This window comes from Taeniopygia guttata, chromosome 1 (genome assembly GCF_048771995.1).
Source record: "Taeniopygia guttata chromosome 1, bTaeGut7.mat, whole genome shotgun sequence".
In the NCBI taxonomy this organism is placed as follows: Eukaryota; Metazoa; Chordata; class Aves; order Passeriformes; family Estrildidae; genus Taeniopygia; species Taeniopygia guttata.
The window spans coordinates 86080564-86103287 of NC_133024.1; the positions used below are offsets into that span (position 1 = coordinate 86080564).

Below are 22724 nucleotides of genomic sequence, written 5' to 3' on the forward strand. Positions count from 1 at the left end.
CTGGTGCCCACGGGGATCAAGCTGAAGCGCCTCCCGCACGGAGCGCCCACCGCCCGTGCCTGGCACCCGCCTTCCCCTGCCGCCGAGCCCGCGGGGCTGCTCGGCCTCGCACCCTGCCGTGGGGCCGATCCCGAGTCCTGCACACCAGCCCCGGCAGAGACACACAAGCCGGGTTAAATGAGTCACCACCGCGCTCGCATTCGAGGGTGCAGCATGGCTTCCTGAGGAGCGGAGGGAGGCTGGAGCACCAGGAGCAAGGACACAAGGGAATAAGAGGTGGCTGGAAGCCACCAGAGAACGGAACGGGGCACAGACATGCAGGGGAAAGGGAACGGAGCTGCACGATGTCAGATACACACGGTGTCCGTGGTGTTGTGCTGAAGGGAGCTCGTTCCAGAGCAATGAAAAGCGGTGGCAGGGTCTGTACCGTGTCTGGGGGGAAAGTATGTAAGTACAAGATTAAGTTACCGACTAGGCATGATCATTCTATGGACTTGTTTTCCTTTAAATAGAAGTATTTGACATACACCTCTTGAATAAACACAGAGTCTTCCCTGTTTTTTTCATGGAACACATCTATATCTTTTCCCAGCTTTTAAAATGAATCACTTGTTTTCACCAGCTACCAGCCTTTTTTGAATGGTTGTTTTCCTTTAGAGGACAATAGTTGTGTGTTCCTGCACTGTTACCTATGTTGTCAAACAACACTGTCAAACTTTGTTGATGGCCTTCCTAATGATGATTATATGTTGTGGGTGCTGACACAGGCAGGGCCTAACAGAACCTGTAACAGTTTGTGCAGAAGATACCATTGGAAAAAGTCATAAGCTCGATGAACTGCCCTATTCTGTGTCAGCATCAAGGCCAATATGTTCCCATTTCTGTTCCAGAGGCAGTGTTTCAACAAACAAACAAATACCTTCAAACCCGAAGTATTCCTTAAAGCTACTCTCTAGCATTCTCCCAAAATAAGACTTGGTTAAGACAGTGTTAAGACTCTCTCCAAAGGCACTGAGCATAGTGACAAGAAGATTAAAGTAGCAAAATCAAGACGACAGAAACACTGAGCAAAGTAATGTCTTTGGGCTGTCTTTGGGCAAAGTAATGAAGGGGCTGCAGAGAACTTGGAAGGTGAGGGAAGAACATAGAAAAATTAGAGTTAATGAAAAAAATAGAGAAAAGAGAAGGAAACAGGAGCATCTAGCAAAATGTTAGATGGGAGAGGGCATGTGGAGGTGGTGGCAGAGAAAAGGCAGGTAAAAGGTGAGCTTTATTGAAGGATGACAAGCACCACAATTTGGAAGAAGCCCAAATTCAGTATTTAGCAAAAAGAAGATTTAAAAATGCAAGTACTTCAGTGATTCCAAATATGTTCAAATTAGGGTTTGTTTTGTTTTGTTTTGTTTTGATATTTTGTTTAGTTTTGTTTGTTTGTTTTTTGTAAATAAATGAAATGCACTTGGTGTAGTCAGAATAGACATCACTCCAGAAATGGGATAAATGTAAAAACAGTAAGTAAAAAGGAAGAAACCAGCTGCAGGAAGTGTTCTTTTAAAAATACAGATTACTGGAAATAAGAAGCTGGTGTTTGTGTAGGTTAGGGAACTGTGGTCACAGTTCTTATGAATGCAGTCCAACCAGTGACCAGAGAAAGATTTCAAGTGTAAATAGCAAACACAGGCTGTTATTTGATCCTAGCACAGACTGTTATTCTATTCTATTCTATTCTATTCTATTCTATTCTATTCTATTCTATTCTATTCTATTCTATTCTATTCTATTCTATTCTATTCTCATCTTTATTGGATATGAAGTGGGAGTTTTAGTACGAGAGCTTGAATTTTGCTGAAAGGAGATGGTGAGGGAAAACAAGATGAAAAGGTAAATTGTCAGACTTGGCTTAAGAAAACGCATCAGAGGAAAGTGGAGAGAAGAGAACAAGCTGTAACAAGAACTTGTAAGAGCAAGGCTGGCAAGAGAAGAAATAGCACTGAGGAAACTTCCAAAACACTATTAATGCACACCTAAGAGATGAGTCTTCAGTTCCTATGTGCAGAAAAGAAGAGTAAACTTTAAGAATGACATTTAACTGCTACAGTGAAAGCAAAAAGCACAATAAATGAGAAGATGAGGGAACAATAAAAGGTGCTTGGCTGGACTTTTCTCCACAGAGAAACGGTAGATTGGACTCTCAATTCCCACAAATATTTTGAGAGAAATTAACTTTGTCCAGGAAAACTCAGGGAGAAAAAACCAAAACAGATGTTCAGACAGAAATTGTAATGATTGTTAGCACAATGTGGGTTACTCTGGCAAATGCTATACTGAAGAATATCCTTATACAGTTTCGACTTTGAAATTTGTTTTATTTACATTTCTTCTTCATGGCCATTTTGTTAACAACTTTCAATATTTTTAGAAATCAAAGTACATTGCAAATTGCAATACACATCCAGAAATGAGACAGGTTGCATTTCAACCACTGAAGTGATGAAAATTTCATCAGAAACAGAGCATTATTTGGTTAAGTAAGTACAGCAGTTCAAATAGCTGTGCCTAAATCCTGCACATGCATTTATTTTACCCAAATTAGCAAGAAGTGAGAACCCAAGTTTTCAACTTCATTTTTCTTTTTTCAAGTATACAGAAATTAATAAATACATATTTTAAATATTCCACGGGTAAAATTTTAACCATATTGCACAAACTTCTTTTTGGGAAGCTAGAGAAATAATGAAAATATAGAACACATGGAAATTACACATCAGCTAGTTGAAATGCTTAATAAATACTTAAGAGCTTGTCAAGACTTATGAAAATGCTTGTTTGATCCAATAATTTGAGCTCAATAAATAAATGTGATTTTTTATATTGATTGAACTGAAGCAAGATCAGATGCTACAGTCTTAAACAAGTATGGTTTTATTGTGGTATTTCAGATAAAACTCAGGGTTAAAAGCTTCAATAAAAATCATTTTCCATGTGATGACCAATATTACTTGAGACTTGAGACATTTGTCTGTTTAAAGAAAAATTAGAACCATCCTATAAATAAAGCCCAAATGAGCAAACTGTTATCACCTCCCTTTTTTTTTTTTTTTTTTTTTTTTTTTTTTTTTTTTTTTTGGTCTAGAAAATTCCAATCAAAATCTGCAGGTTGTATTTTTGATGAATTTCTACAGACTTTCAAGGACTCACATGGTAGTTATTCCTTGGGTGAAGGAAGCATGAAATGAGAACAGGTGATACAATACAGCATTTCTTCATCCCTGTTTTGTCACTTTACATGTCACCAGCATTTCATTTTTTGAGGTTCTGTCAAGAGCCTCATGGCAGGTCCATACAGAAAATCATCTTGATGAATGTGTCATTTTACAATACAGAAGCTACTCAAATTAATCTGAGCCTGCAGAGAGGCAGCCTATAACAAGTAGGGTGTTGTAAATTCAAAACTTTCTTAGTACACACTGACTTCTTAAACCATTAAAACTCTTCTGAACCTTCTTGAAACAATCCCTTACTGCTTCAAGGCTTGTTAATAAGGTAATGGATTGGATGGACATAGGATCATGTCACTGTTGCCAGGGGATGTGAATGAAATTGAGAGTATAGTAACAGTAGCACTTCTAAAATTTTTCTATCTTCTTCAGTTTGTTTAAACATTAAGATTGTACTCTGGATTTTATTAATCTGTGTGTATATAGGAGTGGGGAACAGAACGGGGGTTTAAGGTTTCTCTGGGAAATCCCAGTGAATTGGGATATGGAAATTTAAATTATATTTTCACAGAAATGTTACACCTGTGAAATTCTCTTCCAGGGATTGGTATTCTTCCTGTGAAACTCAGATTTGAAAATCACATAAATCCTAAAGGACAAAGTCATCCCATAGTGGACAAAGATTCCCATGGCAAATTATAGGAATCGAGGAGGATTTCACTTGATGGTATTCTATAAATCTGTATAGGACAGGCCACCTTGCTTCAGTGTTACACAATGCAAGGGGCAAACTCAAATGTGAAAATGCAGCTCATCTGCCAAGATAAAAAAAAAAAAGGGAAATAGATTCAGGCAGGACACTTCCTCCTTTTGTGCAATTACCTCTGCAAAAGATCTGCGCAGCTAACAAAGTCTCTGGCAATGAGACAAGAATAAAAAAAAAAAGCTTAGTGAGTGTCTAAACAGTTTTTCCCCCTCATTTGCCTTGGCTTCTTACAGAATATCAGGAATAGTACTGATGCCTGGGGGCTGGGACTCACCCTAGGGCTAAGTTGGGCACCCCGGCGCCCCTTGTAGTTAAACCAGCATGGTGCCCAGCTGTTCTGGGAATGACTCTCTCTCTCCATGCCTGAGCCAAAATAAGCTCAGCTACACTTAATTGGCTTCCAGCTGATCATAGCTCATGCAGCTGCATCTGAACTCTGCCCAGGGATTAACCTGTACAAGCTCAGGGCACTCACCCAGGCATCCAGGCTCCTCCCCAGCCCAGATGTGGTGCAGGCTGATGACCAGAGCTCAAATGCACTCTCAGGGATGCTGGAAGGTCGTCCCCACAGGCACATAAACCCCATCTCAATGTGTCTCCTTCTTAATGTAACAGGGAGAGCAGCCATCTAATTTTCAAACTGTGTGGTGACTTGTCTGGCTAGCCATGGGAATTTTTTTTCTGTGATACCCTTAAGAGCTGCAGAATAAGTTTACCAGGAGGACATCTAGAGAAAGAGCTGACAGTGATTAAAGTACCTTTGAACTCTTTTGGTATTACCACATGAGACACTTATACATAACGTGTTTGCAACCAAGTTTGCACTTTCCACACCAGGAAAAGCAGGTTTTCAAGGCCTGAAACACCCTTTAGGCTTCGTTAAAAAAATAAATGCATGAACAAGCCCTTTAAATCTTGGTGAGGAAACAGAGTTAAGGAACAGGCTCCACCCCTCTGTGAGTTAGTGAGGGCTTACAAAAAATCAGTTGCACAAGCCAGTTAAAAATAAAGCAGTGGCTGGAGCAGAGAGGCAAAAAAAAAATTGGGACTACAAGCTACTAGAAATACTTTTCCTGTCTCAACAGGAACAGGCTGAGAATATTTACTTGGATTCTTCTTAGGAGAATGTATATACTTGTATTGAGATAATCCTTGTGGGGCTGATTTGATTATGGCCTTTAATGTGTTTAACCATCTTTGTGTCAGAGACAAGTTATATTGGAGCTGTGTTGTTTGAACTGATTGTATTTTTTCTGCTAAAGAGGGAAGTTTTACTCAATTTCCAAGTGAAACATCAAATTATCTAATTAGGGAAAAGCACACATAGAAAAGAGAAGTTAGCAAATGAGGACAGCTTTAGCAAATAATTTGTTTTTAAACTTAAATACCTAAATTTGCAGCTATTAAGTTTCTCTTAAAGTACTTACAAATCAAGGGAGACCAAGCAGCAGTAATACCTCCACAATGCATAGAGGGTTCTGAGTAGGCAATTTGCATTTTCTGCAATTCAGAACATTATATTTAGCACATAGTGTAGTTTCCCTGTGGGTGCACAGCATTAGAAGTGAAAACAAACAGATACAAAGCATTTTAAAAACAGCATTTCAGATGACGCATTGCCTGCTTGAAATGACAAGTGTGTACATTGCAGGGTAGGGCTCATATCCACCTCTCCTTTATAATTTGAAAGTCTGTGTTGATTTATTTTCACTCTGCTCCATGTGAGACAGGGCTATTTTGAAGCCTTTTGGGAGAAGAAGAAAAATATCACTGTAAAGAAACCATCTACCATGAAATTTTAAAAGTGCTTGGAAAGGAAACTCAGGAGATTTCTATCTCAAAGCCCATCCAATCATCCTTTATTTGGAACTGCTTTTAAATACTCTTCTACTGCAATGGGAGAAACTTCTCCATACCAGCTTTGAAGCCAGATGTGTTCAATGTTCATTTTCATGAAGAACCACTCATAGCTACGAGGCCACTTTCTTACCACTGGGTGCCTGGAAGGACAAAGAAAAGCAAAAAAACAATATTAGATGTGCCAAAGCATTTGCATAGTCTGCTTTTTTCTTCAGCCTGCTGTGCTCAGCCAGAATGAAACCTGAGATATGAGAACACCACCATTCATCTTTTTGGCCCTTCCTTGGTGTAAGGTTTACAATCTTTCTCACCCAGCCTGGGGAGAACTGCAATGCAGGCCAGCAATCACCACCTTCCCCCACTGCAGAACCCTGTCTCTAAAGGTAGGTGTTATTTGGTCTCTGAGTAAGTGAAAAATAGTTAGAGAAGACTCTTTGAATGTATGTCAGGGTTGTGCTTGTATCTGTTTAAAGGAAACAGTGTCCTGAAAATACCACATCTTTGGTAGCAATTGGTGGTACGGAGGGAGGGCTAATAAAACTGGGTAGCAGATAGAGCATTACTTCTGCAAACTGTCACCTCCAACAGCCTTCTCATCCTGTATTTTTGTCCCATTTCTCTGGTCTCCCTTACAGCTAGGTCAGACAGATTCTCCCTGACTGGGTGCAGATGTCTGCTCCCCAAGCCCCAGCAGGCATAGCTGTGGGAAGCTCAGCAGCAATGCACAGAGTGGATACCACAGTTAAGTCAGTGCTCACAGGAGCATGGGCGGGAGTGGTGCAAGTCTTGCAGGGTGGCTCACTGCCCTCTGCTCCTGCAGAGGACCCTGCAGCCGAGGTGCTTGGTTTGGCAACCTCTTGGTCTCCCTCTCATTAGGAAAATGGTGTTTCCTACCATTTTCTGAGTTGTCCCTTTCAGCACCTATGATTCTGGGGTTGGTAAGTGGCATCAACTTACCATAAGATGCTGCTGGCACTGGATGTGCCCCAGCAGCCCTCACTTTATCATTGTGACTATTCCACCCTGACAGCAGAACATCCTCTGCTGAGATGCTGCTGGACTCTGGATCACATGGAAATCTAATTCCTGTGAAGTTTGTAAAGAAGGTTTGTTTGTCAATATGGCTCCATTTGTTCATGGTCCCATTTTTGGTATTGGTGGCACACACACTGACAGAGTCCCACCCTGACCCCATCCTGTAGGTGAGAAGGAATACCACCTCTGGGCTGTTTTGGATCTAAGCTCATGCCAGTTTCCCAGCAGTATTTGATTGACCAGGCAAGGTGCACCTGGAGGACAATCCCTGGCAGCCCGTGTGGGAGGTGTGTGCCCCAGCTAAGGTTTAGGCTTTTCATGCCTGTAATTCTGGAAACCCACTGAAGGGCATGGGAGCACGCCCTGTTTGCATGCTACACATCTGGGTTGTGCTTGCATCTGTTCAAAGGAGACTGTTCAAACAGCACTATGGCTTTGAAGCAGCTGGGACATTAGGAGATGTAATTAAACTTGTAAGATCCACCCTGAAAATGTTTGTAACCCCAAAGGCAACAGACCTCTGCTCTGTCTCTGAGTCCACTACCTGTCATAAGGTGGGGTAGAATCATTAAAGATAACAAATACACCATGGAATTATGGAATCTTTCCTTGGTACCAGGTGACATATCTTCATAATCCCCAGATTATAAGCCGTGTGCCTTTCCAGAGTCCAACACTAACTGCATTTCCACATTTCATTTCCTCAGGAGTTAAAAGGTCTGTCATTCCAAGCCACACAGAGGCCAACATGCTTCATGGCCCCGAAGCAAAGGTCAGGTTTGTTATTTCTCAGATTTTTGTACCAAAAGGCCACATTTGTGTATTTGTCTCAAACCCATGGGTTGCACTCTACTACATGCCCGTTAGATACAGACCTGGAAAACATTGCTTGCTTGGCAAATTCTACTTCCTCCGGAGGTACCGTGACCATCTGTCCTGTGAGAGTCAGCCTGGCGCACCTTGGATCCTCTGGATCAATTAAGTTTTTTCTGTGCACAGAGAAAATTGCTCATAAGTAATAGCTTGCTTTCTTTCTTAAGGGTTTTTGGAGAAGTGTGGACTCCTGCTCACATATAAAAAGCTTTGTCAAGCCTTGTGGGTCTTCTCTATTCCCAGCTATACTGTTTGGTAGAGGGGGGAAGTCTGGAAGGAACACTTTAGTGACACACAGCTCTGCTGTAGATAGTTGATTAATATTAATTTATGCTCACAAAAATTGGATTAGTATATATTAGCTTGTAAAAAAAATGAAAATATTAGTATTCTCAGACAGATGTACAGTCCTGTATTCAAGATTCTGAGAAGAAGTATTGAGATGGTTAGTCTGTGCCATACAGAAAAGAATATGAATAAGTGTATCTCTAAGTAAAACATAAGGTCTTTTCATTGTGCTTATCCTAGAAAATCAATCCTTGTTCATTTTTTACTCATTTTTCAACTGCTTTACACCAAATCTTGTCACTTTATGGCTCTTTGTATATAGTAATAATAAATAACTCCCATTAGTAACTGCAGGGCAATTGCTGACTCTGACATATACAATACAAGGATATAAATCATAAGTAAATCTACCAATTGAAAAAAAAAAAAAATAGTGTATGAAATGAGTGCAAAGGCTTGATCCTGGCAAATATTGAGCAGCCCCAAGTCCTGTTGCCAGTAGTTTGAGACTGCTTACTGTCTCAGGGAACCATGTTCCCATGTCAGCCCAAGAAACTACATTAGGAAGTGAAAGCTGCATTTCTTCTTTGCTGTGTTTTAATCACAGTAAATTACATCTCATCCATGTACAATTTTACTTAAAGACCTTGGCTTGAGCCCTTTAGCCTTAACTGTGTACAATCTGCAATGGCTTAATTTTTAGTTATATTTCTCAATGTGTGTCTAGTGTATGCAGGAAACATATGGGCATCCTCCTGCAGCTAATTTAACACCTGCGGATTCTCCACAGATGGTTATGAGAGACTGTGTAGCTCACTAGATAAAATAGCTGCTTTTCTAAAGAGGGTCATAAACAGAGATATGTAAGGAAGTACAGGAGGCTGACTGATACTTGACTATGTCCGGTAAACACTTGCCACTGTCTGCAGCCTGACCTCCAAAGTGCCATTTGCAGTCACATCATCTCAGGGACACTATTTCAGTGTCCTGCTCAGTCTGGAGCAGCAGTTGAAGGGGATGTTCAGTTTAACAACTTTTGGACAATTCCATTTGTATTTGTTTTCCTCTCCCATGCTTACTGATGGAAGGAAGGGTCAAGGCCAAAGATCAGGCTCAGACTTTCCGTCTACATCAACTTATAAAGGTCTCATTTTCTCTAATACAATTTTTAAACTTATAAAACTGGTCTTGTGAGTACAAAAATCTGCATTCCCTGCCTAGGCAGGGAATGGGTTTATTAAACATGGGTTTATTTTTATCAGTGTGTATGCAGAGTACAAACTTGTTTATATGATTACCTTGGTACACCATAGATCCTCAGCACTGACTCCTACTGCCTGCTGAACATGTCACTTCATGTCTGGAGTCCAGTGGCCTGAAAGTGCTCTGTCCCTAAGGAACACAGCTTCATGCCCCAGGGATACCCATAGCTCCTGGGATTCCCTAAGGAACACAGCTCCATGCCCCAGGGACACCCGTAGCTTCTGGGATTTCTTTTGCATAGGCTTTGGGTGTTGTGTGGCTGCCCAGCACCCATGGCCCAGTGAGATGCTCACCCACCAAAACAAATAAATAAAGGCAAATACAGTGAATACACCTGAAGAGAAAGGAGGGTGTCAGCTGAGGGTCTCTGTGTCCAGCAGCCATGGCAGTGCACATTGACACTCTGGCAACTGTTGGCCCTGGATGATGAAGTGTTCAAGTCCATTTGAATCAATCTCCTGATCTATTGTTGTCTTTTATGCTTAATCTTAATACCATATCCAGAGCTCTCTGCATCAATATATTCAGTATATATTTAACATTTATATTGATGAAGGAAAGGGACTTACTGCATGCAGAAATTAAGTTCAGAAAATTGCTTTAAAACAACTGTGCATCTGAATATATGATACAATTTCCTCCACAGCCAAACAGTATCATAAAACAACTGAAGTGCCAGAAAAAGCAGGAATATTTGCAAGTATCTTTCTTGCACACAGCTCCTAGGTAATACATGGTTAATTACTTTAAGAGAGGCTTTTGAAAGAGATTGTTATTAAAACATGACTGTGTTTCACAGAGCAGATCGAGGTGATACATTTTGGATGTGATCAGGAGCAGTGAGAAGTTTTGGTCTGACCTTCTCAGATTATATATACTGGTGTTTTTGTGAAAGTCCATGTTTATTCTGAAAGCATAGGATTTGATTTTGAGTAGGCAATAGAGCTCATGTTGTTGTGGTTAAGTAGTGAACCCTGCCTCCCTTTGCTGAGAAAGTTTTGTCTAATAGGACTAGTGTCTGATGTGATTCTTCCACAATTGACATGAAAAGCTGCTCTCCACATATTTGGATGACAATAAAACCCACACACTGTGCATCCATAGCTTGAATAGGTTCTTTTATGTTTTGTTTTTTTCCCCTGGCTTCTTCTATTTACAGTTTTCTGTACATTCTCATGAAGCAGGGTGCTACAGTGATTGACGCATATAATACTATCTTCCCAGTAAAATTCAAACTGAATTTTGCATGTTGGAATAATATTCTGGAGGGTCAGTTTGTTTTTCTGGGAAAAGACTCAAACTAATTATTTGTTGAGATACTGTTAGGTGAAGTTTTGGAAGAGCTGAACAGGGCAATGGTACATTTGACTGTTATTACTTTCTTGGTTTTGCTTCCAGGCCTGCCTCTTATAATAGGTTTTCTGTTTCAGATTAGGAACCTTGTATTCTAATCTGACATTAGCATTAGTATTTTGTTTTTCAAAGGAACCCTTCATATTCTGAAGTGAATCTATTTCTGCATTTATTTTTTTGGCATAGTATTTCACCTAATGATGCTTGATTACTCGTATACTTCTTAAACCATCAAAACCCACTAAACTTACAGCTACCATTTCTGAATGTTGTGAATGGGTCTTGAGTTTTCAGTGTTGTTACCACTGCAACTAATACAAATGCAGGATTTGCTTCCTTGGAGCAAGGTGATACAGTCAGGTATTTATGTCATATTTTTACTAAAGATAATAAAAGGATATTTACTAAAACATTCCTCACTTGCATCTGTAGAGGTCTAGTCATGCATTCACCACACATTTCTTGCCTCTATATAAAGTTCCTCTCATTTTTGCTGGCACATGAACAAGTTGATGCAGTCGACTTTTTTTCATGCTTATTTAAAATACATATGCTTTGCTGCAGAAAATTAGGAAGGCCAGATTAAAATGGAAGATTCAGTTTATGCATTTTATAAGAAAACAGTGCATTAAGAGATATCATCTTAATTATTCATCTGATCTGTGAAGACAGAAGAATTGATTGTTCCTGTTCCTCTTCTTACAGTGAGCAAAGTAGGTATGCAGAGTTTGACCCAGTCCAGGCAGTTTTCCTCCAAGTGTGTGAGATGATATCACCTACAAAGGTGCCAGCTTTACTGAGCTTAAGGAGTGGCCTGCATCCAAGTGAAAAGTATTTCCCAACAGAAATGCAATGCTGCAAAGCACACTGCTAATGACCATGTCCCACTTATTTTACTGTGTAACACTTCCGCAGTTTCTGAGTCCTGGTTCAAGAGTGGTTCAGAATAAAGAGTGGCACCTACTCATTAAATTGTTTACTACACTAGCCATCTCTTGGAGTTTAATTAAAAAGGATTTTATACAGCAACTATCCAAGTCCAGGTGTTATGAACCTATACTTCAAGCTGCTGTGGCTATATTGGCACATAAGATGATGATGTTTGAGCTTGGTTAGGATTTCCTTTCACATTTGAGATCTCTGCTTTGACTCCTGATGATGATGGTCTGTTTCCTGGTTTCTGACCAAAGTATCCCTGAGTATTATCTTCATTCTCAGCCTCTGCATTCCATTAGTGAGGTGACACTGATCTGCCACAGATCAACAGGAAAAGCAAATTAAGAGTTTGGAAGGCACTTGGGAAGGAAAGACAGGAACTCCCAAGAAGGAACTGGTAGGAGAAAGACAGGAGGGTTTAGTACTGTTCCAGTCTGGGTGTGGAAGCAGGGGTCTATGCAGAGGAATCCCTCTCTTCTTCCCCAGACTCCTTTTCCCACAAAGGAGCTGATATCCTTCTTCTCCACTCCCTGAGGAAACAAGACCTTCCATCCTCCCTGGAAGGATACACATATGTCCACTGAACACATTTCTCACTGCCGTGTGAGAAAGCACTGCTCTTATCCCTCTACTTCTTCAGAGTTGAAGAGACAAGAAGCTGGGAAAGAGCTTTCTCCTATTGCAGAAAAGAAGAGACAGAGAGCCAAGAAGAAAGCCCCAGAAAACAATTTCCCTACATTTTTTTCTACTTTAAACACACAGCTCATGAGTGGCATAAGGGCAATGACTGCTTCCACATATTCTAAGCTCTCCTATAATGGTAGCAGTCATGAAAACCCATATAATTAGGAGATGGGGATTGGCCGCTGATACAGCTCATCCCTGTCACCTCCCATGGATGCAAGGTAGGTGACTCTCACACCCTGCACAGGGCTCCTCTTCACGTAGCCTCAAACTAGGCACAAGATGAAAAGGCTACTATAAATTTCTACTATAAAATGCATCATAGGATTTTTGTCCCCTAAAAGCTACAGAAAGGAAGGGAGGGAATGCTCAGTCCTTAGAGAATTACTGTAAAGTGCATATAATTTTGATTCATAAATGTGATTAATTTTTAAAAGTAAGTTACTCTCCTCATTCATTTCATTTGTTCACCACTAACTACCAGAGTCTCTGAAGCAGAAAGAATGCATTGGTGCTGCTAATCTGCATGGCATGAACGTCAAACAAAATCTCCACTGAAAGCAATTTCATAATCTGAAAAGCTGTTGCTGGCCTGCAAACGGATATGACTAGGCACATCTGACCCGCTCTGATTTTGACAAGATTCTTTATCAGACATGGTTGGGAGCCAGCAAAGTTAGAATATTTTTGCTTTTGGAAGAGGTCTTCTGTTCTGAATCTGAAGTCAAGTCAGAGAGCTAAAGTGTATTGGTGCAGTGGCTATTCTATTCATTTAAGTGAGCCGGTACTCCTAGTATGTGTTTCAATATGTTAATGTGTTTAATATGTTAATAATAGTTAATGTGTTTTAAATAATTTCCTTCTTTCTAGAAGATAATCCTTCCTAAAATATTTTAATTACAAAGTGTTACACGAAGCCAGTCTGTTTGCCTCTCTCAATTGACAATAACAATGCATTTTTTCAGCTGAACCCTGTGTTTCAGACAGGAAGCTTTTATACAGTTTAACCATAGACAATTCATGGAGGAAAAAAAAAGAATCACAGCATCAACTATTTCTGTAAACAGAGTCAGAGAAACAGTATTTCACTAGAAAAGGGATTTTAGGAAGTCGGTTATTTAAGAATACAGGAAAAATAGTAATTTAGAGCTGTATTGTGTGTATAGGGTCATGATGATAGTAGGTTTCATGTTTGACTTTCTAATTTGGTACCTTCATTTAAAAATTTTTTTAAAATACAGATTTTTCAGGAACAACTACTGACGTAATTATTTGCATATGACTAAAAAGGGCCAATATAAATACCAGAACTAGAAATATGTCTGTGCCACAGAATCGGGAGGTGGATCTCAAAAAATTATGGATGTCTGAATTCACCTTTGTCTTCTGCATGCATAATTTCTCATTGTGTGAAGGTACAGTACCAGATTTCTTTGTTATATTAATCCTCATATTAACAACAGTGACTCTACAAACCCAGCAGTAGTTATATGTTGAGTGGCCATATGACATCTCAAAGGTTGTGCCTTCCACCCATGGCAGCCTTATTGTCCCTCAGGATTACCGAGGGAATGAAGCTGGATGTTTGTTCATGCTGCTGATCCACCACACAGCAGGAATCCAGACCCACAAAATTCCTCTTCTCTTCCCATAGCTTGGTGGCTCAGCATTTCCTGCCAACATTCTCCATGCAGCATTTAGGAAACCTACAGAGGCAGCTTATGTCCACTGAAGACATCTGCCTGATCATGCCAATCTGCTACCTCAAGCACCAGATAAGCATGGTGGGTAAAATGGCTCTGATGGAGATCATAAATCAGAAGGGGAATCTGAATTCATAAAAATCACTCATGGTCTGCAGTATGGATTTGAAACACCCTCCATAACTAATAGCAGGAAAAAACCAAAGGTGGACTGACTCCAAAGCTTGCTGCTTTTCCCTTGTATGAAAACCAGTTCATGGCAGCCATGTAACTGCTCCTTCTCTAAGAAAGCTGTAGTGTGTCCCTGTGAATGTGCTGAACCTGATGTCAGGGAGGTGACAACGTTTAAAATTAATTGCCTGTTTTTCAGGCTGCAGCTGTAATGAGGCAGACTCAGGAGCTTACTTGGAAGGAAGAATCCTCTGAGCAGCCTGTGTGTTGTGAAATGTGTTTAGAACAATAGCTGCTCTATTCTTTAATGTCCGGCTTGGTCTTGCTCCCTCTGAAAGCTGCAAGAATGGAACTCAATCCTTTCAGCTTGTCAGTAGCATAGACATACCAGTCTATTTATAGCCCTGAACCATTTAATTTTTCCTGCTTCTATTATCCATTTATCAGCCTTCAGATAAAATGCTGTGTAGTTACTGACAAATGCTGTCTCTATCCTGGACTTCTCAGAGAGGGGCAGCCCATCTCCCTCTGGGAAATGGAAATCTCTAGGTCAGAGATTAGGAATCCAAACTGTGGCTGCAATCCTAAAATGTCTTGAAGTTAGTGCCTAGTCAGATGCATTGCAGCCCTCTTTCTTTCAATATTAAATGTTATTTTTCTTATTAGTTTAGGGTTTTCAAATTTTCTCTCCAGCTGATTAAATATTGAGGCTGGAGCACCATAAAGGCCAGTCTGTATTCCTCACATCCTTGAAAGGGAAAATATTCATTATCAAGGTTTGGAACTTGAGTCTGTTCTGAAACAAAACAAATGAAATTTGCTACTAAATAAATTTAATATCAAATTGGTGTACACAAGTCACTTGAAACTCATTAGGTACACGAAGACATTGAAATGTCAGCTATGTTTTCTTTCTAAAGGCCAGAGATTTCTTTTGCATGCAATAGGTCAGAAGCATTTTTCAGGAGAGTGCCAAATACTCCCAGGAGCATTGGCTACAGGCACAGATCAGCTTTCTCATTTATTTTGATTCTTGCAACTCAAAGTAGATTAATAATGGAACTCTAATGAAGTTCCACATGAAAACAAGCTACAAATGCATTACCAGCATACAAGGACATGAACTTTCTCACAGAGAATATTACTCATTTAGCTATTTTACGTAATTATTTTGAAATGAAAACAATTCATGATGCACTGAAGAGAATGTATGACAAGAATGATACTTCCATTTGCAAAGAAAACCTCACAGATACCATTTTAATGCTAGCAGGACCTGAGGTCTCACAGAGCGAAAGATCTCTCATATAGTGCTAGTTAAGGAGATTTTTGCTATACCAAACTTGAGCCATCACATAAAGCTCTGCACTGGGATGCAGTGTGCTGTTTGCATGGCACAGCCTGTCTATCTCAGCAGGTCAAGTGCACCCTGAAGCTGGGGACAGGCCACCCCAAGCACCGGCAGCGGGGCTTGGACATTTTTGTTTTCTTCAGTGTTGCACCACCCACAGAGCCCTTTCAGTGGGGGGACAGTGGGGTGCTGTGCTGGGCTGCAATTTTTGGTGGTGCTGCTTTTAAATGTAAAAATCGCTCATGGATTCCTAGTTTGAAACATACATTAATTTCTGACCTGGTTATAGGGGAAGGGAAAAGAAAGGTAAAGTACATTGCCTGTACCCTTCCTTGCTAAGAGACAGTCTCAAATCTTGCTCACATGGAGCACTGATCAAACTCTGAACCTTTGTACTCAATTCAGTACTAACTCAAATATTTGGAGTATGGCTACCTGCTGAAATGAGAATATTCTATTTTCCACCACCTTCTCTTTGCCTTTTCCCTCTCCTTTGCTCTTCTCTGCCTCTTGAGGAACTGATTCATGTTACTCAGACAGTAGAAATCTCATCCAGAAAAAAACCCCAAGAGGTTTCTGCTGGGTTACTGAGCAAAAATAGGCCCACCATATGGTCAGCTGGAGGGTGGGGGTGGGATTGCATAGCCAGGAGCAGTACCAGCCACAGGATGAAAAGATCAGCAGAAAAACTTATTCCTGCTGTCAGGATAATTTTCTTCACATTTGTGTTTCAGCTCAGGCTGAGGCAAAGCCCAGAAGTGATGGGGGGCAGGGTAGCATATGACTGGTGGTAGGGAGGGAGAGTATGGATGTGGCAAACAGTAATTAGTTTGGACTAAGCTGTTTTGGAAATCCAGGTTTAGCTTCTTGGCCCAGAGAGCTCTTCTCACCAGAGAGCACAGTCTCAGGCTGCAGAGGAGACTGGAGAGTCAGGTGACAGAATCCAGGTTTTCCTAGCTGCAAAACAAGCAGCAGCAAATATCTGGCATAGTGATCAAAAGAATGGGGTTTTGAAAATTAATAGTGATGTAATAAAAAGACATCAAATAAATATCCTCAAAGGTTTGTGATGTATATGGATTTCATATTTCTGTAAATCATGCAGCTTTTCTCTTTTGTTGGTGAATTAACACTTCCCAAACAGGTAAATAGGGCAGTGATGTTGCTAAGCCATAAGAGGCAAAGGCTTTCAAGAGTGGCTGTTTAAAGTTAGGGATCAAAGGCCACACTTAAGTGCCTAAGTGGGTGTGTGGTTTTCAGAAGTGCTCAACACTGCCACATCATCAATGGACGCTGCTCTGAGTCTTGCGCCTCTGAAAATAGGGGCATTGAGCAGTCGGACATAGGACTTAAAATACATTTTTAAGCACTTGGTCTGAATAGTAAGTTTACTATTAGACTGAATTAAAAAGCTCAGAAAGCAGCAATAAATGCCATTAAGCCTGCAATGATGGATATTTTTATTTTCTAAATTATTAATCCAAAATATTTAACTGAAAATATTTAAGCAATAAGCAGAACTATTCCAGTGTTAACTTCACTTCTTCACTGACCTTTGAAGCATTCAAGACTGAATTAGCTTAACAAATGGTGGTGGTAGAAGTTTCCTATTAGGTGTTTGACATTGTAAGAGGAAGCCATGATTTCCATTCCTTGTGACTAGGATGTCAGCCTGAAATTACTTGTACCGCTTCAGACTAAGAAACATTTCATTTTTCCACCATATAACGCTCTAGAAAACAATATATTCTGAAGACAAATACAGACAAGTTTAACAGTAATGTATTATATTTGCCATTCCTGGCTTTTCCCAGGGTTCTTCTCAGCTAGCAGGCTTGAGAGGTGGGATGATACTCAAGGCAATCCTCAGGTGGGGAAATCTAGTCTTAAGATAAAACCTCTCCTTCCCCAAAGAGGACCTTAAATTGGAATAAAAACTATTAATGCTGTTTCTTTCTGAAGGACTCTGTTCTTCCCAGTTCTCTCTCTCTCTCTCTCTCTCTCTCTCCTGGGAACGTCAGCTAAGACCTGCTTTGGTAACAGACAATTTCTGTCTGACACAATTTCGGTGTCATGTACCTCATCACGTAAAGAGCCCTTTGTAAATAACACTTCACACAAGGTTGACCCAGCCAAGTTTGCCACAGGATTGACTGTAAACAAACATATGGTAGAGATATGTCTTTTTCAAGGAGACAAGAATGGAGAGGGAAATTGAATAATCTTTAAGGTTACCTACATACATTTTACACATGTAAAGCTTTGGGGATCTGAAGTTATTCATTATATGCAAATGATGAAATGGAGCTGTTGGAGCAAGTCCAGAGCAGGCCGTAAAGATGATCATAGGGTTGGACCACCTCTCCTACAAAGACAGGCTGAGCAGTTGGGGTTGTTCAGCCTGGAGAAGGCTCCAGGGAGACCTTTTAAGCAGATTTCCAGTACCTAAAGGGATCCTGCAAGGAAGCTGGGAAGGGACTTCTCACCTGGGCATGTAGTGACAGGACAATGGGATAATGGATTTGAACTAAAAGAGAGTAGGTTTTGATTAGATGTTAGGAAGAAATTCTTTGCTGTGAGGGTGGTAAGACCCTGGAACAGGTTGTTCAGAGAAGCTGTGGATGCTCCATCCTGGGGAAGTGCTCAAGGCCAGGCTGGATGCAGCTTTGAGCAACCTGGTATAGTGGAAAGTGTCCCTGTCTGTGGCAGGGGGTTGGACTTAGAATCACAAAATAGTTTGTGTTGGAACAAACCTTAAGGGACATCTAAGATTCTATGACATGATTAAGAAGAAGTCAACTCACTGCTGTCTCTGGAGAGAAGCACCAGGGATTGGATGTAGACTGGTAAACCCCAGATGTGGATTTCTCTATTTGGGAGGTCATTTATTGACTGTTTGTGATATACAAGGTGTAAAAATTTTGCAAAGCTATCACATTCCATCATATTCTCTGAAGAGGTGGAAATCAGATGGAGTGTCACAGGCCTGAGCATATAACTTGTGAACTGAGAGCCTGAGATCCTCTTACAGAACCCAGAGAGCTGGAGCCCTGTCAAGGCATTTAGCAGGGCCTCCAGAGTTTTCAGCAGAGCAAAGATGTGAATTGGATAGCCTCTAAAATTCTATGGATTTTATTGGCTAGATAACTATAGACTATTATAGGATCTTGAACACCTACATTTTATGTAGGCATGTCCAAGAAGAGATTAAAATTTAGGTATGTTAATGTTCAAGCTGAAAGCCACTCCAGCTGTTGATGCTACAATACACTTTAGTGACACCTCTGTTTTCTCTACTATGCTTTACCGGAGAATTTACTGGAAAATAAACCAACCAAACAAACAAACAAAAAACCAAAAAACCAACCAACCAACCAACCAACCAACCAAACAAACAAACAAACAAAAACAACATAGGAATGAGCATGTAGCTGATCTTGAGAGTCAAAAATAAATGCAGGATGTTGACGGTCGGGACCCAACATTCTGCTCTGAGGTCTCTGTTCTCACTGAAGGTGGCAGGAGGCAGATAAAACTGTTACCTGCAGAAATTTCCATCTGCCTCTGGAAGGGTCAGAGAAGCCATGGGATTCTTCAGAAGATCTGTCACAGTGTTATCCTTTGGTGTCACATAAAAGAAAGGAATTCCAGTGCTGTTATTGATGGGACCATCGCTGAGAAGTAAACAGTTCCCGTAGGGCATACCTTGGATCTGCAAAATCCAAATAAGCAACTGGTTATATCCTTGCACATAGACGGTTTTCAAGTGGAAGATTCCCTCAAGGGCTCTAGGAGAGAGGACAGCCAGCCCCATTGCTCCCACTTTCTGTTATCATCATGAGACAGCATTTCTTCTAAATTAGATCTACCTCCTCTAAATTAGATCTACCATGCTTCTATGAAAAGAGATCTCTCTTCTATTTTTTTCTCTCTAGTCCTGACCATGACACTATAGAGAACTTCTTCTCTTACATTAAGCTTAAAGGAACTACCAAATTAAAAATGTTTTAAGTGCATGAATGTCTTTTTTTGCTGCCATTGATGCCAGGAAATGTTTACTCTAAACCAGTGCTGGTACTTTTCCTTAAACCCAAAAGGATATAGGGCCTAATTTAGACTTGATTCAGCCTGCTTTTTACTCTAATAGTGCCTCCTCTTTTGGTTTTGACTTGCAATATGATTGCATCAGTTTGCAAAAACAAGAAAGCATTTAAGTTAGAATTGTGTTTGAAGTCAAACTGGACATCAGCTCAGCTTCCTGGGCAGGAACATCAGATGCTTGATGGAGGGGGAGGGGAGGGGGTGTGTGTCTCAACTACCAAGCCAGCCAAAGTAAAACCTCCTCTCATGGCAGAGAAAGGACACTAAGGAGCCAAGTTTTCAAATATATTTTCTCGCATAAGCTCATTGTGTACACACAGTGGTTATAATGCATGCAAAAATGTCCTTGCCCAGTAGTGACACTCCTTAATATGCTTGAGAATGACATATACTCCTACTGTGCTTTTCATCCCATTATAAATAGCAATGACAGATATTCAATTAATTACTACTTTTTTCATGTCTTCAGATATTTTTTCTTCATGGTCTATTAAATGTTAAACAGCAAAATTATCTGTCAATGCATTAAATCTTTTTCACCAAAATCAAATTAAATATGAATAGTTAATAAGAAAACCCTGGATGATGTTGTTACCTGGGCAGCATGCTTTCTGATTTTTAATGTTTATATGCCTGTAAAATTTTAATGCTTATAGTGCTTATAAATGGTCTTTGTTGGCTTTCCTTAGAAGTAATGCTTTAATGATATTACATAACTTAGAAAATACAATTCCTTGTTTATTATTAAGAGTTACAATTTTTAAAAATGCTCTCAGTAATATTGCAGGATGTGTTCCCATTGCTTAAAATAGTCTGTCATGCAAGGTTAATGTTACTCTGGATTCTCTCAAAAATAATTGTGATCACAGGCAGTATAGTTCAACATTCACAGCAGCAAACACCACCCCCCAAATTTTCAATTTTATTACAAATCAGATTTTTCTGTATTACTTCTGTCTTCTGTCTGGAGGCAGATAAATGAAGACTGTATTATGGCTGTAATTTGACTGAGGGTTTCTGGTGAGAGCATAAACCAAAAGAGTTACGATCGTATGGTTTAAAAGGATTTCCAAAACCTGATGTAGAATTACAGGCCTCTCTGTCTACATATAGATTCATTTAATAGCATCTTTTTTTTCAAGCTGTTACTTTGTATTTCACAATAACATTAACTGCCACTAACACAGCCAAGCTTCCTGAAGACTTACGTGCTTTTAAATTTAGTTCAAAATCATAAGCTAATTAATCTGTGAATACTTTCAACTGAAAGTTAAGAATGTCTTTTTAAATTCTTTTTCTCTTTTCTTCACCTTTTGTCTGAGTGGTACTGGATGCTGTGTCTCATCAGAACGTGTCACTTTAAAAAAGGAAATATTTTAAAGCTGGAAAAAAGACTGACCCTAACAGCAGACCAGCTGTTTTGTTTATTGTTCCTGACAGAGAAATCGTCCTTTAAACTGGTATATCTGGACGAACGGGCAGATTTTGTGGTAGACCAGCAGGCGCTCCTCCTTCTGCTCCTCATCCTCCTGCAACAGCCCCTTTCCAAACCCTGCGATGCAGCTCTGCCTTCTGGCCTTGAGATTTTGGTTTTTTTGGTGTCCCTCTGGTGCGGCTTTTAGCGTGCATCCTCCCTCCCTGTGCTCCGAGCGCGATTTCTCCTCCAGAGTCCGCGCTGCTCCCTGCGCGGCGCGGGCGCTCGTGCGGCGGGTAACGCGTGGCGCGGGCGCCGCGGGCACCGTACCTTTCCTCGGGCGGCCCGCGTCGCCACGAAGCCCCAGGCGTTGTGTTGGGCGAGGAAGCGGGCGGTGCCGGCGCGTCCCGGCGCCCCGCCGCCCTCCCGCCGGTAGGAGAACATCCTGGAGGGGGCGGCCCCCTGCCCCGGCCGCCGCGCCGCCGGCCCGGAGCCCAGCGCCGCATCCTCGCGGTACGCCGAGGCCGGGTAGCTCTGCTTCCAGAGGCCGCCCGCCTCCTCCAGCAGCGCGGGCAGCGCCTCCTCGGTGGAGGAGCTGTGCAGCTCGTCCGCCGCCGCCCCCGCCTCGGGCAGCGGCCACGACACGGAGCTGACCACCACGTACCCCCCCGCGCCGCCGCACAGCAGCGCCGGCAGCAGCCAGCACGGCCACGGCCGCCGCGCCGACATCTTCTGCGGCAGCGCCCGCGCCGCTCCCGCCGCGCCCTCCCGCGGCCGCGCCCGCCCGGGCCGCCCCCCGCCCGGGCCGCCCCCCGCCCGGGCCGCCCCCCGCCCGGGCCGCCCCCCGCCCGGCGCACGGCGGCGGCTCCGCATCGCCCCGCGGCCGCGGCACGCCCCGGTGTGCGGCCCCGGCCCGCCCCGGTGTGCGGCCCCGGCCGGGGGCCGGGCCGGCCGCGCCGCTCTGGGCCCCTCGCGGAGCTCACTGCGGGGCAACCCTGCCTTTGTCGCTTGCGGGGCAGCCGGGACACTGCTGGAGCCCCTGGTTCGGGTGCACGGTCCAGCAGGTATCTCACGTATTAAGGTCTCTACACGCACCACAAAACCAAGAAGATGGAGCTGTCCGGGCAGAGGTGGTGCGACCTCTCCGTTTTTTAAAAACGAGATGATCCACGAGGGAGAGTGTCCTTGCGAACACGCCCGTTACAGGGAAAACTTCATTTGGGCACTGGGGTCAAGTCACAGCAAGACCCCAAGTCGGAGGTGGCAGGCATCATTAGTTTGGTGCTAGCAAGAATGCGTTTTTGATACGCAAATTCATGGAGCTGCTATTAAACGTTTTCCAGGCGAGGTTTAATTAGGCAAAGATTTGCATATATATGAATTTTTATCAATAGCCCAATTTAATAAAGGCACATGTGCATACAGTTTCTTTCTTGGCAGTAGTCATCTTCAATATGGCAATGCAAAGCTGTAATTCTTTAAAACATATGCTTGTAAACTTCCATTGCATTCATGCAAATTATTTAAGGAACAGAGGTTCAGTGGGCGACAGGGAAGAATGGATCTCTCAGAAGCCTCTGCCTGTCAGAAGGTTCTCAGGTACATCTAAAAGATGTTCTCAGGTACATCTTACTTTTTCATGTCCGTGAAGAACAGATTCCAAGATCAGTCTACTGATACAACTTCTGCTTAATTATGCCATGAGAGC

General features: G+C 41.8%; 1 protein-coding gene across 1 annotated transcript; it reads right to left on the reverse strand.

The window, feature by feature from the left end:
- Nucleotides 1-5813: 5813 nt before the first annotated feature.
- On the reverse strand, nt 5814-21799 carry CREG2 (cellular repressor of E1A stimulated genes 2). The gene is made up of 4 exons (XM_030278586.4): nt 21347-21799; nt 19044-19213; nt 7755-7868; nt 5814-5984 (listed from the first exon to the last, which is right to left on the reverse strand). The coding sequence occupies exons 1-4, from the start codon at nt 21743-21745 to the stop codon at nt 5837-5839; spliced, it is 831 nt and encodes a 276-aa protein (XP_030134446.2). The 5' UTR covers nt 21746-21799; the 3' UTR covers nt 5814-5836.
- Between the last annotated feature and the right edge of the window lie 925 nt (nt 21800-22724).

Bases quoted from the DNA above. Each gene is read 5' to 3' on its own strand.
- CREG2 (XM_030278586.4), bottom strand. From the start codon at position 21,745: ATGTCGGCGCGGCGGCCGTGGCCGTGCTGGCTGCTGCCGGCGCTGCTG. The intron at 7,869-19,043 runs GTAACAGTTTTA...CTCTGTGCACAG, and splicing joins GCAGATGGAAATTTCTGCAG to AAAAAACTTAATTGATCCAG. The intron at 5,985-7,754 runs GTCTGTATCTAA...TTGTCCTTCCAG, and splicing joins AAGCAAGCAATGTTTTCCAG to GCACCCAGTGGTAAGAAAGT.